The 16352-nt window shown below is 33.0% G+C and overlaps 1 protein-coding gene and 2 long non-coding RNA genes across 5 annotated transcripts; all 3 read left to right on the top strand.

Moving 5' to 3' along the window:
• The first annotated feature begins 249 nt into the window (after positions 1-249).
• Positions 250-5584, top strand: LOC144562205 (E3 ubiquitin-protein ligase RGLG1-like). 3 transcript variants are annotated; one of them, XM_078311401.1, is made up of 10 exons: positions 250-396; positions 594-678; positions 994-1126; positions 1466-1579; positions 1936-2033; positions 2352-2422; positions 2504-2609; positions 3537-3764; positions 4600-4736; positions 5312-5584. In XM_078311401.1, exons 2-10 carry the CDS (start codon positions 667-669, stop codon positions 5364-5366), a joined length of 954 nt encoding a protein of 317 aa, XP_078167527.1. In that variant the 5' UTR covers positions 250-396; positions 594-666; the 3' UTR covers positions 5367-5584. The 3 variants fall into 3 exon arrangements, with proteins under 3 accessions (XP_078167527.1, XP_078167513.1, XP_078167522.1); XM_078311387.1 differs by having other exon boundaries at positions 986-1126; XM_078311396.1 differs by lacking the exon at positions 994-1126.
• A 6080-nt stretch (positions 5585-11664) lies between these two features.
• On the top strand, positions 11665-13209 carry LOC144544254 (uncharacterized). The gene is made up of 3 exons (XR_013508194.1): positions 11665-12214; positions 12391-12596; positions 12978-13209. It is a non-coding gene; the product is annotated as an uncharacterized LOC144544254 (long non-coding RNA).
• A 581-nt stretch (positions 13210-13790) lies between these two features.
• Positions 13791-15063, top strand: LOC144544210 (uncharacterized). The gene is made up of 3 exons (XR_013508179.1): positions 13791-14135; positions 14369-14462; positions 14683-15063. It is a non-coding gene; the product is annotated as an uncharacterized LOC144544210 (long non-coding RNA).
• Positions 15064-16352: the final 1289 nt, after the last annotated feature.

Here is a 16352-nt window from a genome sequence, read left to right as displayed (position 1 = left end):
AACCCAAATTTTGAATTTGAATCCGGATCGTCAGATCAGAATCCGAGCCAATCCGATGGAATTCACGGTCCAGATCCAAACTCAAAATTTGGACTACTTTAGGTATCTGAAATTCGAGAGGGAAGAGGAGAGAAATCGCTTGGCGCGCAATGCCTTCTTTTCTATTAGATTGACCTCGCGATGATAGGGATGGAATGCTTTCACGCGCTTAGCTTCTTATTACTACGCTTTTATATACGGAGGAGGTATGATCCATTGCTTTCTTCTCAGCTAAGTATCATTCAGTTTCTTCTTTACTTGTGTTGATTTCAACTGACAATGAACTACTTTCTCAGGAACACACTACCTAGTAACCCATACTCCAGGATTCCGGATAATTACACAAGCCGGGAGCAGGTATTTGCTTCAATTTCTTTACTTACTTTGGATTTTGTTTTTTTCTTAATTGATTGAGATTTTTGAAATGATCACTGTTAGGGTTTTAATTAACCCCTAATTTGACCTGGTTTGTTAATTAGAGATTAATCAGATGATTAAAATTTGTTGTATGGATGCTTCTTCCTAAAACTTTTCTTCTTTGTTTTGCTTCCCAGGTGGTAGAGGCTTTGCAGAAAGCAAATCTGGAGTCATCAAATCTTATTATCGGCATTGATTTCACAAAGAGCAATGAGTGGACAGGTTGTTATCTTTTTTTTGCTTTTACTGGTTATCTCTTCAATTAATCTAAGATTACAATATGTGCCAGCTACCCTTGGCAAAATTTGGTGAAATATATCAAATTTGGTTAGGCTTATGAGATTCAATTGTGTATACTTATCTTAATTTAATAGAAATAAGCTAATTAACTCTCAATTGTTTAATAATCAAAGCATGCCTGATTTGCATTTGTCAGTTTTTGACCTGATTAGTATAGCAATCGTTGATTATATTACAATTGTTTTCATTTTATTTTATTTTGGATTAATTGGTACATTAAAATGGGCAGGAAAACAGTCATTTAATGGACTAAGCTTGCATCATATTGGCGAGACTAAAAACCCATATGAACAAGCAATATCTTGCATCGGTAACACCTTGTCGAATTTTGATGAAGACAACAAAATACCATGTTTCGGATTTGGAGATGGTATGTAAATGTCATATTTGGGGTTTTGCAATTTCGAAAATTTCTGTGTTCTTACTGTCATAGCAGATTCATTTGCTTTGATTTGATGGGGTAAAATTAAGAAAGGCAAGTCAATTGCATCTGAACACTGATCAACTGAGATACTTGATGAATATATATCAACTATAAGGGAAGTTCAAAGAAGAAGCAAAATTGGAATAAAAAATTATATTTGTAGTTTTTTTGCCATTGTGATGAACTCAAATCTTTTTGTGTGCTTTTTTTTTTTTTTTCAAATGCTTCATTCCACTATCTGTTAATATACTTTAAATTGATGTTGGTTTAATTTGTTGTTAACAGCATCAACAAAAGACAAAGATGTGTTCAGCTTTTATCAAGACGGCAGGGCTTGCAATGGGATTGGTGAAGTTAAGGCACGATATAGGGAGCTTGTACCTAATAAGAAGTTGTCTGGTAAATGCATTCACCAAAAAGACTATTATACCCATCCCTCTCAGGAATTGTTTATCCTGCTAGATTGGTTACTTATTGCCATAGTTCAATTTGTTTTATTTCTTTGTTGTTGATCCTTGCTTAGTTGATTGCTTAATCATGACTTTTTTTTTTTTGTGAGCTCAATTAAGGGATATATAAAGCTGTGGTAAAGTGTTTTTAAATACTGTAAGGCAAATAGAGATACCCATTTACACAAATTACTTGAAAATCAAAAGAATTAAATTCAAGTAAAATGCAACTTTTGTTTCAGTATTGCTAGCAATTTTATCATTATTTTACTTTAAAACCCATTGTTTTCCTTAATGTTCTTGTAGGGCCCACATCCTTCGCTCCTATAATAGACAAGGCTGTGGATATTGTTAGAAGGAGTGGATATCTCTACCATGTTTTACTTATAATTGCTGATGGACAGGTATATTGAAGCATTGCTACTTGGCATGCAGATATTGTATGACTGTATGTGTGTGTGTATATATATATATATATACTGTTGCGTGTTGTGTACCAGCCTTTGGGGACAAACTTTGGTTTTTTAATATTTAGGGTTTATTTTTTTATGGATAACCTTTCTACTTTATTTTATTTAAAAAATATTTTACTATGCTTCCTCCTTTTGTTTGAGAAAGTGGGGAAGGGATCAGTATTTTTAGATTTGTTGTGGATACATATATTCTGTAATTTTCTTGGGCTAGGGAATTAACTTTATACATATTTCTACTGACACACACAGGTCACTGCCAGTGGAAGTGAGAACTTAAGCTACCAAGAGGAATGTACAAAAGCGGCTATACAGAGGGCAAGGTAATTATTCTCAGTGATTGTTTTCATTAAAATTATGTTAATTTGGGTGAGGTTGTGTTATGTTCATTTTTATGTTTTCAGCAATTTCCCGCTGTCAATAGTACTAGTTGGAGTAGGTGATGGCCCCTGGGATCTTGCAAACAATTATGATAACATTTTACGTTCACGCCACTTTGATAATTTCCAGGTTTTGTACTACCTTCACATTTCTCTATGTTCTTAAAGCGAGAAATTTTAATTTATGTCGTTTTCAGCCTAAATTTAAGTGCTTGGTTGAATTGCAATTATTCAGTTACACCAATCTGATAAAGGTGTATGCCCTAAAATTGGGGGAGATGGTAAAAAACACCAACAGGTACCAAATTACCAGCATGTGCTGGTTGTGGTACAAAGCCGGTGCTGCAGCAGATCGCTGCCTTACAAGTGCAATTTTCTTTTTGTGTGCCTTTTGTTCTAGATTTACTAATCAATACTGAGTTGAGCGTCAACTGTTCTTGAAAGTCAAAGTAAAGATGCCAATACACCCCCTCCCCACCTCCAAACCCCTACTCCAAAAAGTTTTCCCTCGTAAACAAATAAATTGAAGGGTAAGAAAATAAAATTCTGGATTGATACAGTGATTTTTAGTTTAGCAAGATTGTGATCTTATTTCATAGTTTCGAGTGAGGCTATGGTACTATGCATAGTGTGGATTGGTCCATACTATGGATCAATATCTCTGCTTTCAAAAAGTCGATCTGAACCGTTTAACATGATCTCCATATAACAATGTATTTGTACATCACATTTTACATTTTTTTTCAATTTTTCTACTATTTTTTAGATAGGTAGAAAATCACTTGATCAATAAATTCTAGACAATTCAAAGTCGTGATTTTCTACCTATATAAAAAAATTGTAAAAAAAATTAAAAAAATGTAAATTTTTTTCAGGAAGTACATTTTCATATGGAGATTATGTTGAACGGTTCAGATCGACGAGTTGGACTTTGAAAACAAAGATATTCATCTGTAGTACAGACCAATCTGCGCTATGCATGGTACCATAGGCCATAGCCTCACTTTTCATAGTTCTTATGAACCTGTAATCACCAAGATCATGTTATTATTTTCAGTTTGTAAATTTCACTGAGATAATGTCAAGGAACATGCCTGATTCTGCAAAGGAGGCACAATTTGCTCTACAAGCACTCATGGAAATACCATTGCAGTATGCTGCAATTCAGGGACTCGGCATTTTAGGGACCCCACCTAGACGCTCCATTCCACAAATTTCTAGTGGGGCTGGCTTCGAATCAGTGGTCGAGACATTTGACCATCCCGTTGTGTATGATGCTAACCAGGTAAAGCTGTCTAACCAACTTATAATTTTGCACAAGTCAGGATAGCACTACTATGCATAGCGCATATGGGCCCGTACTATATATGGATAATTATCTTCGTTTAAAAGTTCAAATAGTTGATCAGGACCATTCAACACGACCTTTATATAGGAAAGTACTTTCAGACTAAATTTTACATGGTTTAGAATTTTTTTACTATATTTTAACTAAGTAGAAAATCACTGCTTTTGAATGGTCTAGAATCTTTAGATCAAGTGATTTTCTACCTATCTGAGCAAATAGTAAAAAAATTGTAAAAAATAGAAAATTTGATCTACAAGTACATTTTCATATGGAGATTATGTTGATTGATTTGGATTGATTGTTTGAACCTCAAAATTGAGATATCGATCCGTAGTACAGAGCAATATGTGCTATGCATAGTACCGTAGCCTCACTCTATAATTTTTCTGATAATTCATTAGTAGTCAGGTGTGATACTGGTATTGGTCAGATCCAAAAAAAAAAAAAAAAAATTTTGTTTTATAGTACTTGTCTTTTCTTGCTTGTTGACTGTTGTTTGAATGGTAGTTTCGGGCAATAACTAACCTCTGTTATTATCATTTTCAATTGTCATAGTTAACCATGATTAGATTATGTATCAGATCTGTGAAAGTCCAAAATCTTTAACAAACAACATTAATTCAAAATGCAGCAAATTAAAATCTTTAATCATCGCACTGAAAATACAGATAAATTAATTAAATATTTTAATCATCTCATATAAGTTTATATAGCACTGTATAGAAACACTAAATCACTAGATAATTAGTGTCGGTTATGTTGTGAATAATAGGAGATCAGGTCTATGCCACTACTTGCCCGCATACAAGGAGGCCTACACCGAGTACAAAGCAACCGGTTCAGGCAAGGATCTGGCAGGATATCCAGAGCAGTATATTCATTCTCTCGCTTGCTTGGCCTTAATTTCAGGTGTGGCATTTTTGTAGCATTCTTTTTAGATTTAATTAATCTTAATTAGGATATTAATTGTTTGTGCACAAATGCATTTTATAAATTTATTTCATTCATTTTCAACTGTTTTGTATTTAATGATTTGCAAATCCCAAAAACTCAAATAAATTAGTTTTTTTTTTGAAGGACAGTGTACCAAAGGCACTGTCAATTCATTGATATAAAAAAGTTATTTACATACAAATAAATTAGTTTATAATAGTAGTAGCTTAATTAATTATTACTGTTAGTGTAAATTTGTTTTATTATATTATTATATTATTTTCATTATATTTTTCTTTTGTGTAAATTTATACTCATTGTATTTTTCTTTTGGTAAATTTGCATGTTTGCATGCCTTTTTAAAGCAAATGACAGGGTAGATGTACTTATTTAAAAATTTGTTTATTATTTTATTATTTTTATAAAACCTGAAATATTATTTTATACTTTTAAAAAAAAAAAACTTGCATATAGACTTGAGAAGTTAATTTCTATGTTCAATTGTGAATAAAATGTTTCTGTTATGAGAGATTTGACATTTTGGTTTGTAGGTTCTTAGGTACGGAGACAAATGACTTAGAAGAGACTGATGAGTTGGAGAGATGACTCAGCTAGGATTTTTGTTGATGCCATGATTTTTATCCTTTTTTTTTTGTTAGGATCGTTTATTAATTTGTTCTAACAAGTACTGGTACTTTTGCATATTAGATTCATTCAAAATATAGATTCCTCTTTCATGGCTGTTGTATTCATTTATTTTATTTTGGTGACAAATATTATATGGATATTTTAATATTTTTTATTTAAATGGATGACTTATATTATTAGTTGGCTTATTTTGTTATTTGTGTTTTTTTAGCTTTCACATATATGATAAATTTTTAAGCTACGAAATTTGCTACAACATATAGTCAAGATCATTTCACTGTAATAATTTAAATGATTCGAACTAAGATATATATTTGAACAGAATATTTAGGAACAAAAATTATACATCTCACTCAAATTAGGCTTAAATACTGTTGATTCCTCAAAAATTTAGGCTTAAATAAACAAATTTTTTAACTTCAAAATATGTTAACTTCATATATCATTTACACGGCTATATCATTCCACCATAATGATTGAATTTGGATCTGGTTTAAAGGAATCTGGCTCCCTTTGAATTCGGTTTTGGTTTGATTGATTTCTAGGAGCTTCCTGGGTTTTAATTGAAATTCTTAGGGCTTACATTTGAGGTTCCATGATTTTTTTTTGGAATTTTTTTTGGTTTATTTGAACCATTTTGTGGAGCTTATAATGTTTATATAGATGTATTGGAATTAATTGAGCTTTAGAGGAAATTATTTGGATTTTCTGGGTTTTATAGGATTTATTTGGATTTATCTGAAGGTCAGAAGGGTATTTTTGGAATTGTAAAACCTTCTAAGGAGCTTGTAGGTAAGTTTCTGACGGGCAATAGCTAATCAAAGAGTTCTTTAGGGGTCAATTGGTCATTTTTCATCTCCTAAGGTCCTCTTCGCGAGGATTGTAAACCTAAAAGGTTTTATGTGCATATTTCAAGGAAAAAGAGCGGTTGACATTCTTAAAGTTTCTTGGGGTTATTTTGCAAACATTCCTTCTAAGATGAAATCGGATCTTTCCAAAACTTTTGTTTCTTGATGGACCTTAGGGTTGAGAACCCGATTAGGGATGAGATCCGATAACAGATATAATTGCCTTGTACCGGGGATTGGATTGGTATAGTCATAATATGATAATAAGGCCTCTTTTCCCGATTGAGCTGAGAATCAATTTCCCAATTTTAGCTAATTCCTTGTGCACAGAGTATCGTAAGGTCATGTAGAACGAATTACTGACATTAATTTCAAAAAATCACCATAATAAGAAAATCGAAAGTTAGAAGCTTTTATTGCTCTGATTTAAATTTTTTTTATTTTTTTCCCCATTAATTTTGTTCTAAATTTTTTCACTGTGAAACAAAAAGGAAACATTATATATGGATTGAACTCATCAAGGCTAACACAATGTTTAAATAAATTACACAAATCTCAATACACAGTATTAATCAATCAAATCTTACAAGTTTGGAAGAATAAAATAAAATAATATGAGCAAACCCATTAAAGAAACATCTCACATTTCAAATGAATATCTTTCCATTGTCTAATATTGAATAAATAATTGGGCTAGTGCATGCACATATGAAAAACCTTTAAATTATGACATCTTATAAAACATTTTGAATTTAATACAACTTGACTCTTATTTTAATTGCAATATGACAAATAGGACACTTTTCCAAGGTGTTGCCACAATTACAGCATGTCTAATTAAGAAAAAAAAACATAAAATCAAACTTGTTAGTGAAAATTACTTTCAATGTAAAGATATAAATCACCAAATAAATATTGCTCAATTTCACAAAACAGTGAAGTTATATATCTAGATGATTTATTTTGGATTAACATTCAAAGAGAGGCTAAGGCACTATGTATAGGCACAGATTGGTCTGTACTATGGATCAATATCTTTGTTTTAAAAGTTCAAACCGTCAATTTTATATTTTTTTAGAAATTTTGTACTAATTTTTAGATAGGTATAATATCACTCTTTTGAATGGTCTTGAATATTTAGATCGAGTGGTCTTCTACTTATTTAAAAAAAAAAATTAAAATATAAAATTCAGTCTGAAAATACATTTTCATATGGAGATCAGGTTGAACGGTTCATATCGATTTTTTGGAATTTCATAAAATCTTGATCCATAATATGGATCGATGTGTGCTACACATAGTACCATAGCCTCACTCATATTTGAATTCTAAGTCAAAATATTAAATGTTGATCTGATATGAGATTATGAGTTTATGACAGTAGATAAATTTGATAACATAAAAAGAACACAGAAGTACCTGGTGACCACATCCAAAAGCCATATCCTTTGGATTTACAAGGCAGATGGAACATACATTCTGTTGAATATTAATTAGCAAAACCAAACTAGATTAATGAAATATTATAATAAATTTTTTGAGAAACCAATTAAAATTAAATAGGAAATTCGGCACAGCGAGTTTATATTTTAATCAATTATACAAACCGGTATCACCCATGTGTCATTTTAATTTTTCCTTTCAAAAGTAGTGTCATTATTTTAAGTAGCATGTTTAGTATCTATCTTAATTTATAAAAGAAATTACCATCACCATGAGATACGCACAAATAATATTTGTAATAAGTTTGTGATGGCAATTGGCACGCATGATCAAGTGGTTGGATTTTGTATTTTCGATTTATAAATTCAGGCCTGTGAAAAAGCTTGCAATTGATGTGTGGGTTTTTGTGAAGCGGGTCAAGTGAAGGACCGAAGGACTTCAAGATTTCATGGACACAAACTTCCTTTCCTTTTTACTTGTGCCATTGGGTCAACTGATATTCTTATTCTTTTTCTTGATTTTTTTTTTTTGCATATCGAAAAATTAACGGTCCAACTCAATTTAGTATGTATCCTTAATTTATTTTATTTATATTAAAAATTATTATTTTTATTTTATTTATGTTTAAAATTAACGGTTCAACTCAAGCGATTTGTGATACATAACAATTCTGGGTGTATTTTGGGTACAAAGTAGAATAACGAAATAAAAGGTAAACCAGACTTGAATTCTTTTAGAAATGTTTGTTTCGATACCAGCTGTCGGATATAGATCATCAACTCAAAGACATTAGAAACAAAACCATGATCCGTGGACTACGATGTCGGCCAATGATATACCAATACCGCGACATGATCATACGCCATTTTTATTTATATCCAATATTAAATATATTTTACCACAAATAACCAAGATTTTGATTTTTTTTTTAAATACCCAAACCGCAAGAAATTCTTGCGATTTTGGGATTTTTTTTTTTTTAACTATAAAACACTGTTGCACTATATCTCTTTGAATTTTAAAAATAATAATAATTATCTTGTAAATGAGATATATTGAACAATCATAGTAATTTTAATGATCTTTGAATAATAAATGAAACCGTAATCCATTAAAAAAAAAAAAGCAAACGCACACAATAAATAGTAAATATATTTTAAAATAATTATACGGGTAATTCTTGAATAAACTCTTAGGCTTTTGAAAAAAACTAACCTCGGTCGTTGTATGTCTACCGTTGATAGAAAACTTAAACTGAATTTTTGAAGCACTAAATGATGTATTTTTGCAATTATGATTCCGTCGGATGCCCGGGGATCATGTCATACCCGAGCAAAATTCGGATCCGTATCTTCTCCCCCTTTCCAAATTGTGGTCATATGCGCAAATCTAACTTTCCTAGCCAAAGTTATGACTGTGTTAATGTTCTTTGAAAAAAAACGATGCTGCCGTGCAAAGACATCGATAACGCACCGATGCTTTATGCCCGGCTTAACGACAGCAGAAGTGTATCGATGTTTTATTGTCAAAACATCGATGACGCGCCCATACTCTCTAAACGGCCAAAAACATCGATAACGTCAAAACATCGATAACGCACCTATACAGATTGGCCATAACCGGTATTAATGTTTTTCAAAAGTCTAAGAGATTATTCAAGAATTACCCATATAATTATTTTAAAATTCATTTACTATTTATTGTATGTGTTTGCTTATTTTTTTTAATGGAATACGATTTCATTTATTATTCAAAGGTCATTAAAATGATCTATTTCAATATACGTCCTTTATATAATAATTTTTTTTTTTCAAAATTCAAAGAAATATAGTGCAACGGGATTTTTATAGTACAAAAAAAATTAAATCCCAAACCACAAGAATTTTGTGCAGTTTGAAATAAAAATTGCAAACAGCAAGAAATGGAATTTTTTAAAAAACTTCAAAACTTAAGTTTTGAATTATTTGTGATAAAATATGTTTAATATTGAATATAAATAAAAATGACGGCATGATCATCATCATTTATTGTTTTCATTTCGAGCGTAGCTGATCCCCTTCGAGAAGCTTAAGCTTCTGGCAACACCTGGCCCAGAGCCTCGTTTTAATTTGAATGAATATATACATCGATTGGGTCCCAGTTGTCTTCAGTGAAGATGAAGCATGTCCTGTACTCTTGGACCATCCACGATATTTCTTACCTCAGGTCCAGATCCAGTACGGATACAGATTTTAATTACCAGTGCTACATTTATAGTTTTTCATAAATCCATTAAACTTTCAAGCTTTTGTAGGAAAAGAAATTAAAAATAAGAGGTTAAGTGTTTCAAGATCATGAATTATTATGGAACGAGTTAGTATTGGTGAGAAAAATATTAAACAAGGTAAATATGATATAAGTTTTGTTTAATCCGGTGTCATAAAAAAAATGTAAGTAGATCCCTACTATACTATCGCAATCTATTTTAAAAAATGCAATGAATGTGAAAAAATATATGGACTTTAATGTACTTAATTATGTATCTTTTTGCATAATTATTTTGTCTATCTAGTTGTTATCAGTTTTTTTTATTGCTGCAAATTGTGTTTTTTTTTATAGTAAAATTCTAGTCGAAATCTTTTATTTCGTATTAACAATCAATAAATAATGAACGAAATAAAATTTCAGAACAACAGACTGGAATAATTTTTGAATTTTTTTGGGTTCAATTAGAAAAATATACTGACTTGAAGTCTTAAACTCAGAACGACTGAACAACCGAGTCTATTTATTTATCTTTCGATACGAATGAGAATCCAGATCAAGTGGAATGCACGTGTCAAAGCTGCAGCATATCGAACGGTGTAGATCTAAACTCAAAATTTCTTAAACCCTCACCCCTTCCTTTTTTTTCTCTCGATTCCATTCAGCTCATAATTTCTACCTCTTCTGAGTATATCGCCCCTTTCTTCCTCTCCAAGTTCGCCCCTTTCTTCCTCTCCAAGTTCCTCTCCAAGTTCATTAATTCGGTATCTCCATTATTCCGATCTTGCATCTTTTCCAACGGCTCTTTGTAGCCTAAAATTTCAGCCCTAGCTCTTTATAAAGCACTGTAATTTTCCACCCCTAGCTCTTTGTAACCAGTCGGAGAACGCCTCCCGACCCAGACCATAACCCTCCAGCGCCAGATGCAAAACCCTCTCCGCCTCAAGCCACACACCACGGCTTTCTCCCCTGCCTCCAACCCTCGATTCAATAATCACAACTCGCAACTCCGCTTGTTGCCATTTAGTAATTCAAGTACGCACGATCTTCCCTTTTCAGCGTTGTTTACTGCTCCGCTTCTAATTGGTACGCCTCCCGACCCAAATCCTAACCCTCCGGCGCCAGATGCAAAACCCTCTCCGCCTCGAGCCACACACCACGACTTTTCTCCTCCGTCCAGCCACGCCTTTCTCCCCTGCCTGCCTCCAATCCTCGATTCAATAATCACAGCTCGCAACTCCGCTTGTTGCCATTTAGTAATTCAGGTACGCACGATCTTCCCTTTTCAACGTTGTTTACTACTCCGCTTCTAATTGGTACAATAAGGATCTGTCACCTTTGTTTCTCAGGACTGTCAGTACAAGAAAACTTAGATATACTAGCGCTAAACAACTCTAATCAACCGGCGCTGAGTAAAAATGCCACCAGATGCTCCAGATCTTAATGGATCCTCCGATTGGTAAGTTTTTCCCAAATTGATGTGCCGTGACACTTCCTAGTAGGCATATTCTCTGTTGCCTTTCTTCAATCCTTGCATCACCTTCGTGTCGTAGGTCCATAATCGCTTCAATTTCATTCATTATTTTCGTTTGATTTTTAACTGGTGGCACCTCCAATTTAGCAGCTTACTGGTGTTATAACTGACAGTACCCCTGAGTTCTAGATTCTTTTTGTTAACTTGTAAGTCAATGTGTTTATGGTTCTAATCCTTTACATGTAGCATCAGACCACAGAGGGAGCTTTTCAATCCTGTCATGTCTAAAGAACTTGGAAGATACTTAATCATGATAAACAAATAAGTAGTATTAAACTAACTAATTCATGCCAGTACTGAATACTGTTGATATGGTAAAACCTTGTTTATTTGAGGAAAATACCTGTTGTTGCTATGGTATGAGAGCAATTGGAAAATAGGATTTTGGATTTTAGTACCCTAGTACTCAGTATCCTGAAAAAAGTTAAAGCCCAGAGAAGAACTTAAACATAAATTGTTCATTCTATATGGAGAAACAGTCATGAGCATCCAGAAGGTACTTCTATTCCCATTAATGCTTGTCATCTATTTGAGATAATATAAGTAAAAAAAAAATATATATATATATATACATATGCTGGATTAACTTTTTCGCTTCTTTTGTTACATAGTATTTTCAGCAAGAGTGAGGCTACGGTACTGAACACCATCTAGACAGTGGATCTAGTCTGTTACCGATTGCCTATTATTGCAAGTACATTATTCGGAAGTATGTTCATTCTTATCCCACTTACTAGGTGAGTTGCATATTCGGCCATCTTTGATTTTTGTTTGTTTATATTGCATTTTGTTTATATTCAATGTTATTTTAAAATAGCAAACTTAGTAGGGGGCTGTCATGGTAAAACACATTGTCTAGCATGTTTTCTTTTGTTATGATTATGATTATTTGCTTTTTTATTTTTCTTGACAGTCTCGTTAGGTTATGATTGACCTTTGTAAGTGTCCCTGGTATCGCTGGTACGATTTCTGTTACGGAAGTGTTGCTGAGGAGGACCAACAAAGATAGTCAACAGCATTGCTGATGGTACCGCTGAGCGGTTACTGGTACAAAAATATTTGCAAGGATGAACAACAAAAATAGGAACAACATTGGGCGGCTGAACCTGGCGCTACAAGGTTTCACTTGACTTCTGTTTTTAATTTGTGTATACTTATATCTTCATTTCACTTTTTGATGGTCAACTGTTTTTCATTGTCTTCTATTTCACTTCTAATTTGTGTTTTCTCCCAAGTGGTCACAGCATTATTACAAAAGAAAGAAAAGAAAAGGAAAGGAGTAATTTTGTCTATTATTTTTTTTAATTAGAATTCAATCAAGAGTTATTATAATTTAACTAGAGATAATTTAGAATTGATTAAGTGATGGGTAAATAAAAAATTATTGCAAGAGTTAAGGACGATATTAACAGATGGATCTATTATTCATACAAATACAAGGTCTAGTATTTTAATTGTCAATTTGTTAAATGAGATTATATTTTTGTTTTGTTCTTCTAGGCTTTCAGCTATCTTGACTACACTGCTCCTGAGAAGGTAATTAAATTGTAAAGGTCACGGGCTGCTCTTATCCTTCTGTAGATCAGGTGCTTTAATTGTAAACTCCTCTCTCTGATTCTTTAGACTTGACCTGAGCTCTCTCACTCCAGTAGCAGATTTCTTGTTTATTTGCAAAATAACAGTACTAGATTCAAAATTAAAAAATTACCTAAGTCCGATATCTATCTTAAAATAACAGTACTAGATTCATCTTATACCATAGTCGAGTTTTTTAATACTTCACTTAGGCAAACGTTTTGTAAGATATCGGACTAAGCTCTACCATTGCTTAAGTCACCTAATTTTATGAAACTGAGGTGAAGTTGTTTGTCTTTCAGCATTCTGCACAGTTTTGAATTTATTTGTCTCAAATTCCAGGGTCTTTCCAGGACAAATTAAGTACTGGGGACTGTTAGGACAGAATTTTGGTAAATTTTAGTGACTTTTCTGCAAATTTATGTGTTCTGACAGGGTTTAGAGGCTTATTTCTGTGTTTTGAACTCTTGTACTGAATTCAGGTAAAATTCAGGGGCTTTCCTGCAGGTTTCAGGGATCTTTATGTGAGGAAAAATCTTTTATGTCACACCCACAGTATGTTTTTCATTATATATGCCTAACACACCACAGATAAAAGGTGATTAGATTCATTGAATAAGCCATTTCTTCTGATTTTACAAGGTTTTTCTTGTTATTTCTTACCTTTGTTAATTCATGATTAGTAGTTAACATACTTACACTTCAGAGTTCCATATGAAGTGCAAAGATTTTCTCCTGAAATGCCAAATGATGTTCTTTATATAGCTTAATCTTGATCTACAAGTACATTTTCATATGGAGATCATTTGAACGGTTCAGATAGATTGTTTGGATATATTGATCTGTAGTATGGACCAATATGCACTATGCATACTAGCCTCACTCATGTTGCTATGTTTATTTGGTTGTACTTGATTAGGTTTTGGTATGTCCGATCCATTAAATTTGTATATTAATTTTCAGAAATTGACGGTGACTGGTTCTTTCTGTCAATGCTGCCAAGGATGCAACCGAACTTGTTGTAAAGCTTCGGGCTTACCACCACACTGCCCAAACAAAGGCTGATAAACAACATTATTCAAGGTTAATAATTCAATTTAAATGTTCTTCTTCCTTCTCATTAGAAAATTTCTTGCATGTTGGAGAAATTTGACTGTCGTAGTAAAAGTCTATATAACATTAAAATCTTTCCTTAAAATATTCTAACATGTGGAAAATTCATGAGTCAATCATTCCTATTTGAGTACTTTGATTTGTTGATGTTCGGGGAAACACTGATTTACCCATTATATTAAAATTTAAAATATTCTATGCAGCATGGGTCTTGATCTTATAAGAGGTACAATCTGCAACAACCTAGAAGCTGGAGTTATGGAGCCAGCTATTATGAGCAAAGTAAAAGTTATTCAGGTCGGTTTTCCTTCAGCTTTAATCTATCTTTTTTTTTTGGTGCAAACACATATCTATAGATTTCAATTTGGATGGTAGAGGACTATCAATTGGAGAAAGAAAATTGTAAATATACCATGCGGTAGAAATGTACTACTTAACATTTACTGGGACGTTTATGAAGAAAATTTTGAACTTAATTTTAGCTGTCTAATAATCCCCCTTTTCTTTGGTGACACAGTTTGCCACCGAAGCAGCCATAACAATTCTTAGGATAGATGATATGATCAAGCTTGCCAAGTAGGATCATGGTCCTGATGATAATAAGATATTACTAATTTACGGTTTGCATTTTTTTTTTTAAATCTTCGAATGGAATGTACCTCTTGATTTCGAAACAATATGATTTGCCTTTTTGAGAGGTTCTTATTTTAGCCTAGTTCAGAGTGCTTCTGTTTTGTTGCCCTTTTTGTGGTCTGAAGGCCATGTAGTTGTTCATTTTTATATTTGCTTTCTGTTTATAGTGGAATTTTGTACACTGCCATCTGTTTTAATTTATTCCTTTATCCTCTGACAGCAACTGGTAACATACATCAAGATTGTGATAACGTGGAAGTTTTTGAATCAGTCTGTTTGTGGAAGTATAGGATACTGGTACAGCATATTGCGTAAAACAACACTTAAGATCAAATCAGATAGAAATTCTGATTATAGGTTGAATTAAGCCAAGCCATTGCCCAGGCATATTGACAACACTTCCATGAACATCCCAGAACAATAATTTCCATTTTTTGTATTTTCTATGATATATAGCGAATTTTTGAATTTTTTTTTTTATTACCGAGCACTTTTGGCGGCGCTTTAGAAACGCTAAGAAAGGCATAATTTTTTTTTAAAAATGGCAAGACATTTATTACCCTGCTAACATGAGAAGTATATTCCACCAAATGGCCTTTTTTATTTGAAAAACCCTGATAATTATTTTCGTTATTTTGAAATAGAACCACATTTCTGACTATTTTTTTTCTTCTCTTGAAGCTGAAGGATGGAATGAATTCCACATGGATTGTTTGATGCCAATCGGCAAGAGCAACACTGATGACGTCGCAAGTGGGAGGGTAAGGCATCCGTCTTCTTGGGTTGTGTGAAGTTGAGTTTCCTTCTCTTTTATGCATCAAGTTGAGTTTCCTTCTCTTTTATTCTTAACTCGTGTTCTGGCTAGGTTTTTGTAACAAACAGGTTTCTTGGATGTTGGGACCCACCTAGCTTCTCTGTGTTCCTGTCTCTAAAGCATACCACAGAACAGAGATAAGCTTCAGAACCAGAGCATATACTCGAGATAAGTTTTCTGTTTATATTTTTCTTTTCCTAACCCTTCTAGTTAGATGACTTTGAATTTGAAACCATTCATGCTTCCTGCCTGTGCATATCATATTATGGCATGTATTGTTTGGAGTCTTGTTGTTCTCTCGAGAACTGAACTAAGTTAGCAAGTCTGTAGAGACCCATATTCTCATTGCGGTGCTACTCTGGATGCCATTTGGATAAATTAGTCATGATAAAGACTTTAGTTTCTTTAAATATGCCATACGTTGTATCAATTGGATAGTAAAATGGGCCACTCTGTTCTGAGTAGTGCGTACCTGCTAACTTTGTTGCATGCTAGCACGGGAAGTATATTGCACTAAATGGCTTCTTTTTCGCTGAAAAACCCTGATAATTAGTTTTGTTATTTTGAAATAAAACTACACTTCTGACCATTTATTTTTTCTTCTCTTGAAGCTAGAAGATGGAATGAATTCAACTTGGATTGGTTGATGCCAACGGGCAAGGGCAACTGTTGGGGTGTTATTTTGTGCTAGAAGAAGTGGGAAGGGAAGGCATCCTTCTTCTTCGGCTGCATTAAGTTAA

The sequence above is a fragment of the Carex rostrata genome, chromosome 1 (assembly GCF_964058835.1).
Source record: "Carex rostrata chromosome 1, lpCarRost1.2, whole genome shotgun sequence".
Lineage (NCBI taxonomy): Eukaryota > Viridiplantae > Streptophyta > Magnoliopsida > Poales > Cyperaceae > Carex > Carex rostrata.
This window is presented reverse-complemented; position numbering and strand designations above follow the sequence as displayed.

Excerpts from the sequence above, each read along its gene's own strand:
- LOC144562205 (XM_078311387.1), top strand. The coding sequence starts at position 319 with ATGAACTACTTTCTCAGGAACACACTACCTAGTAACCCATACTCCAGG. Across the intron at positions 679-985 it reads AAAGAGCAATGAGTGGACAG|GAAAACAGTCATTTAATGGA; the intron begins GTTGTTATCTTT and ends TAAAATGGGCAG. Across the intron at positions 4,737-5,311 it reads TTGCTTGGCCTTAATTTCAG|GTTCTTAGGTACGGAGACAA; the intron begins GTGTGGCATTTT and ends TTTGGTTTGTAG.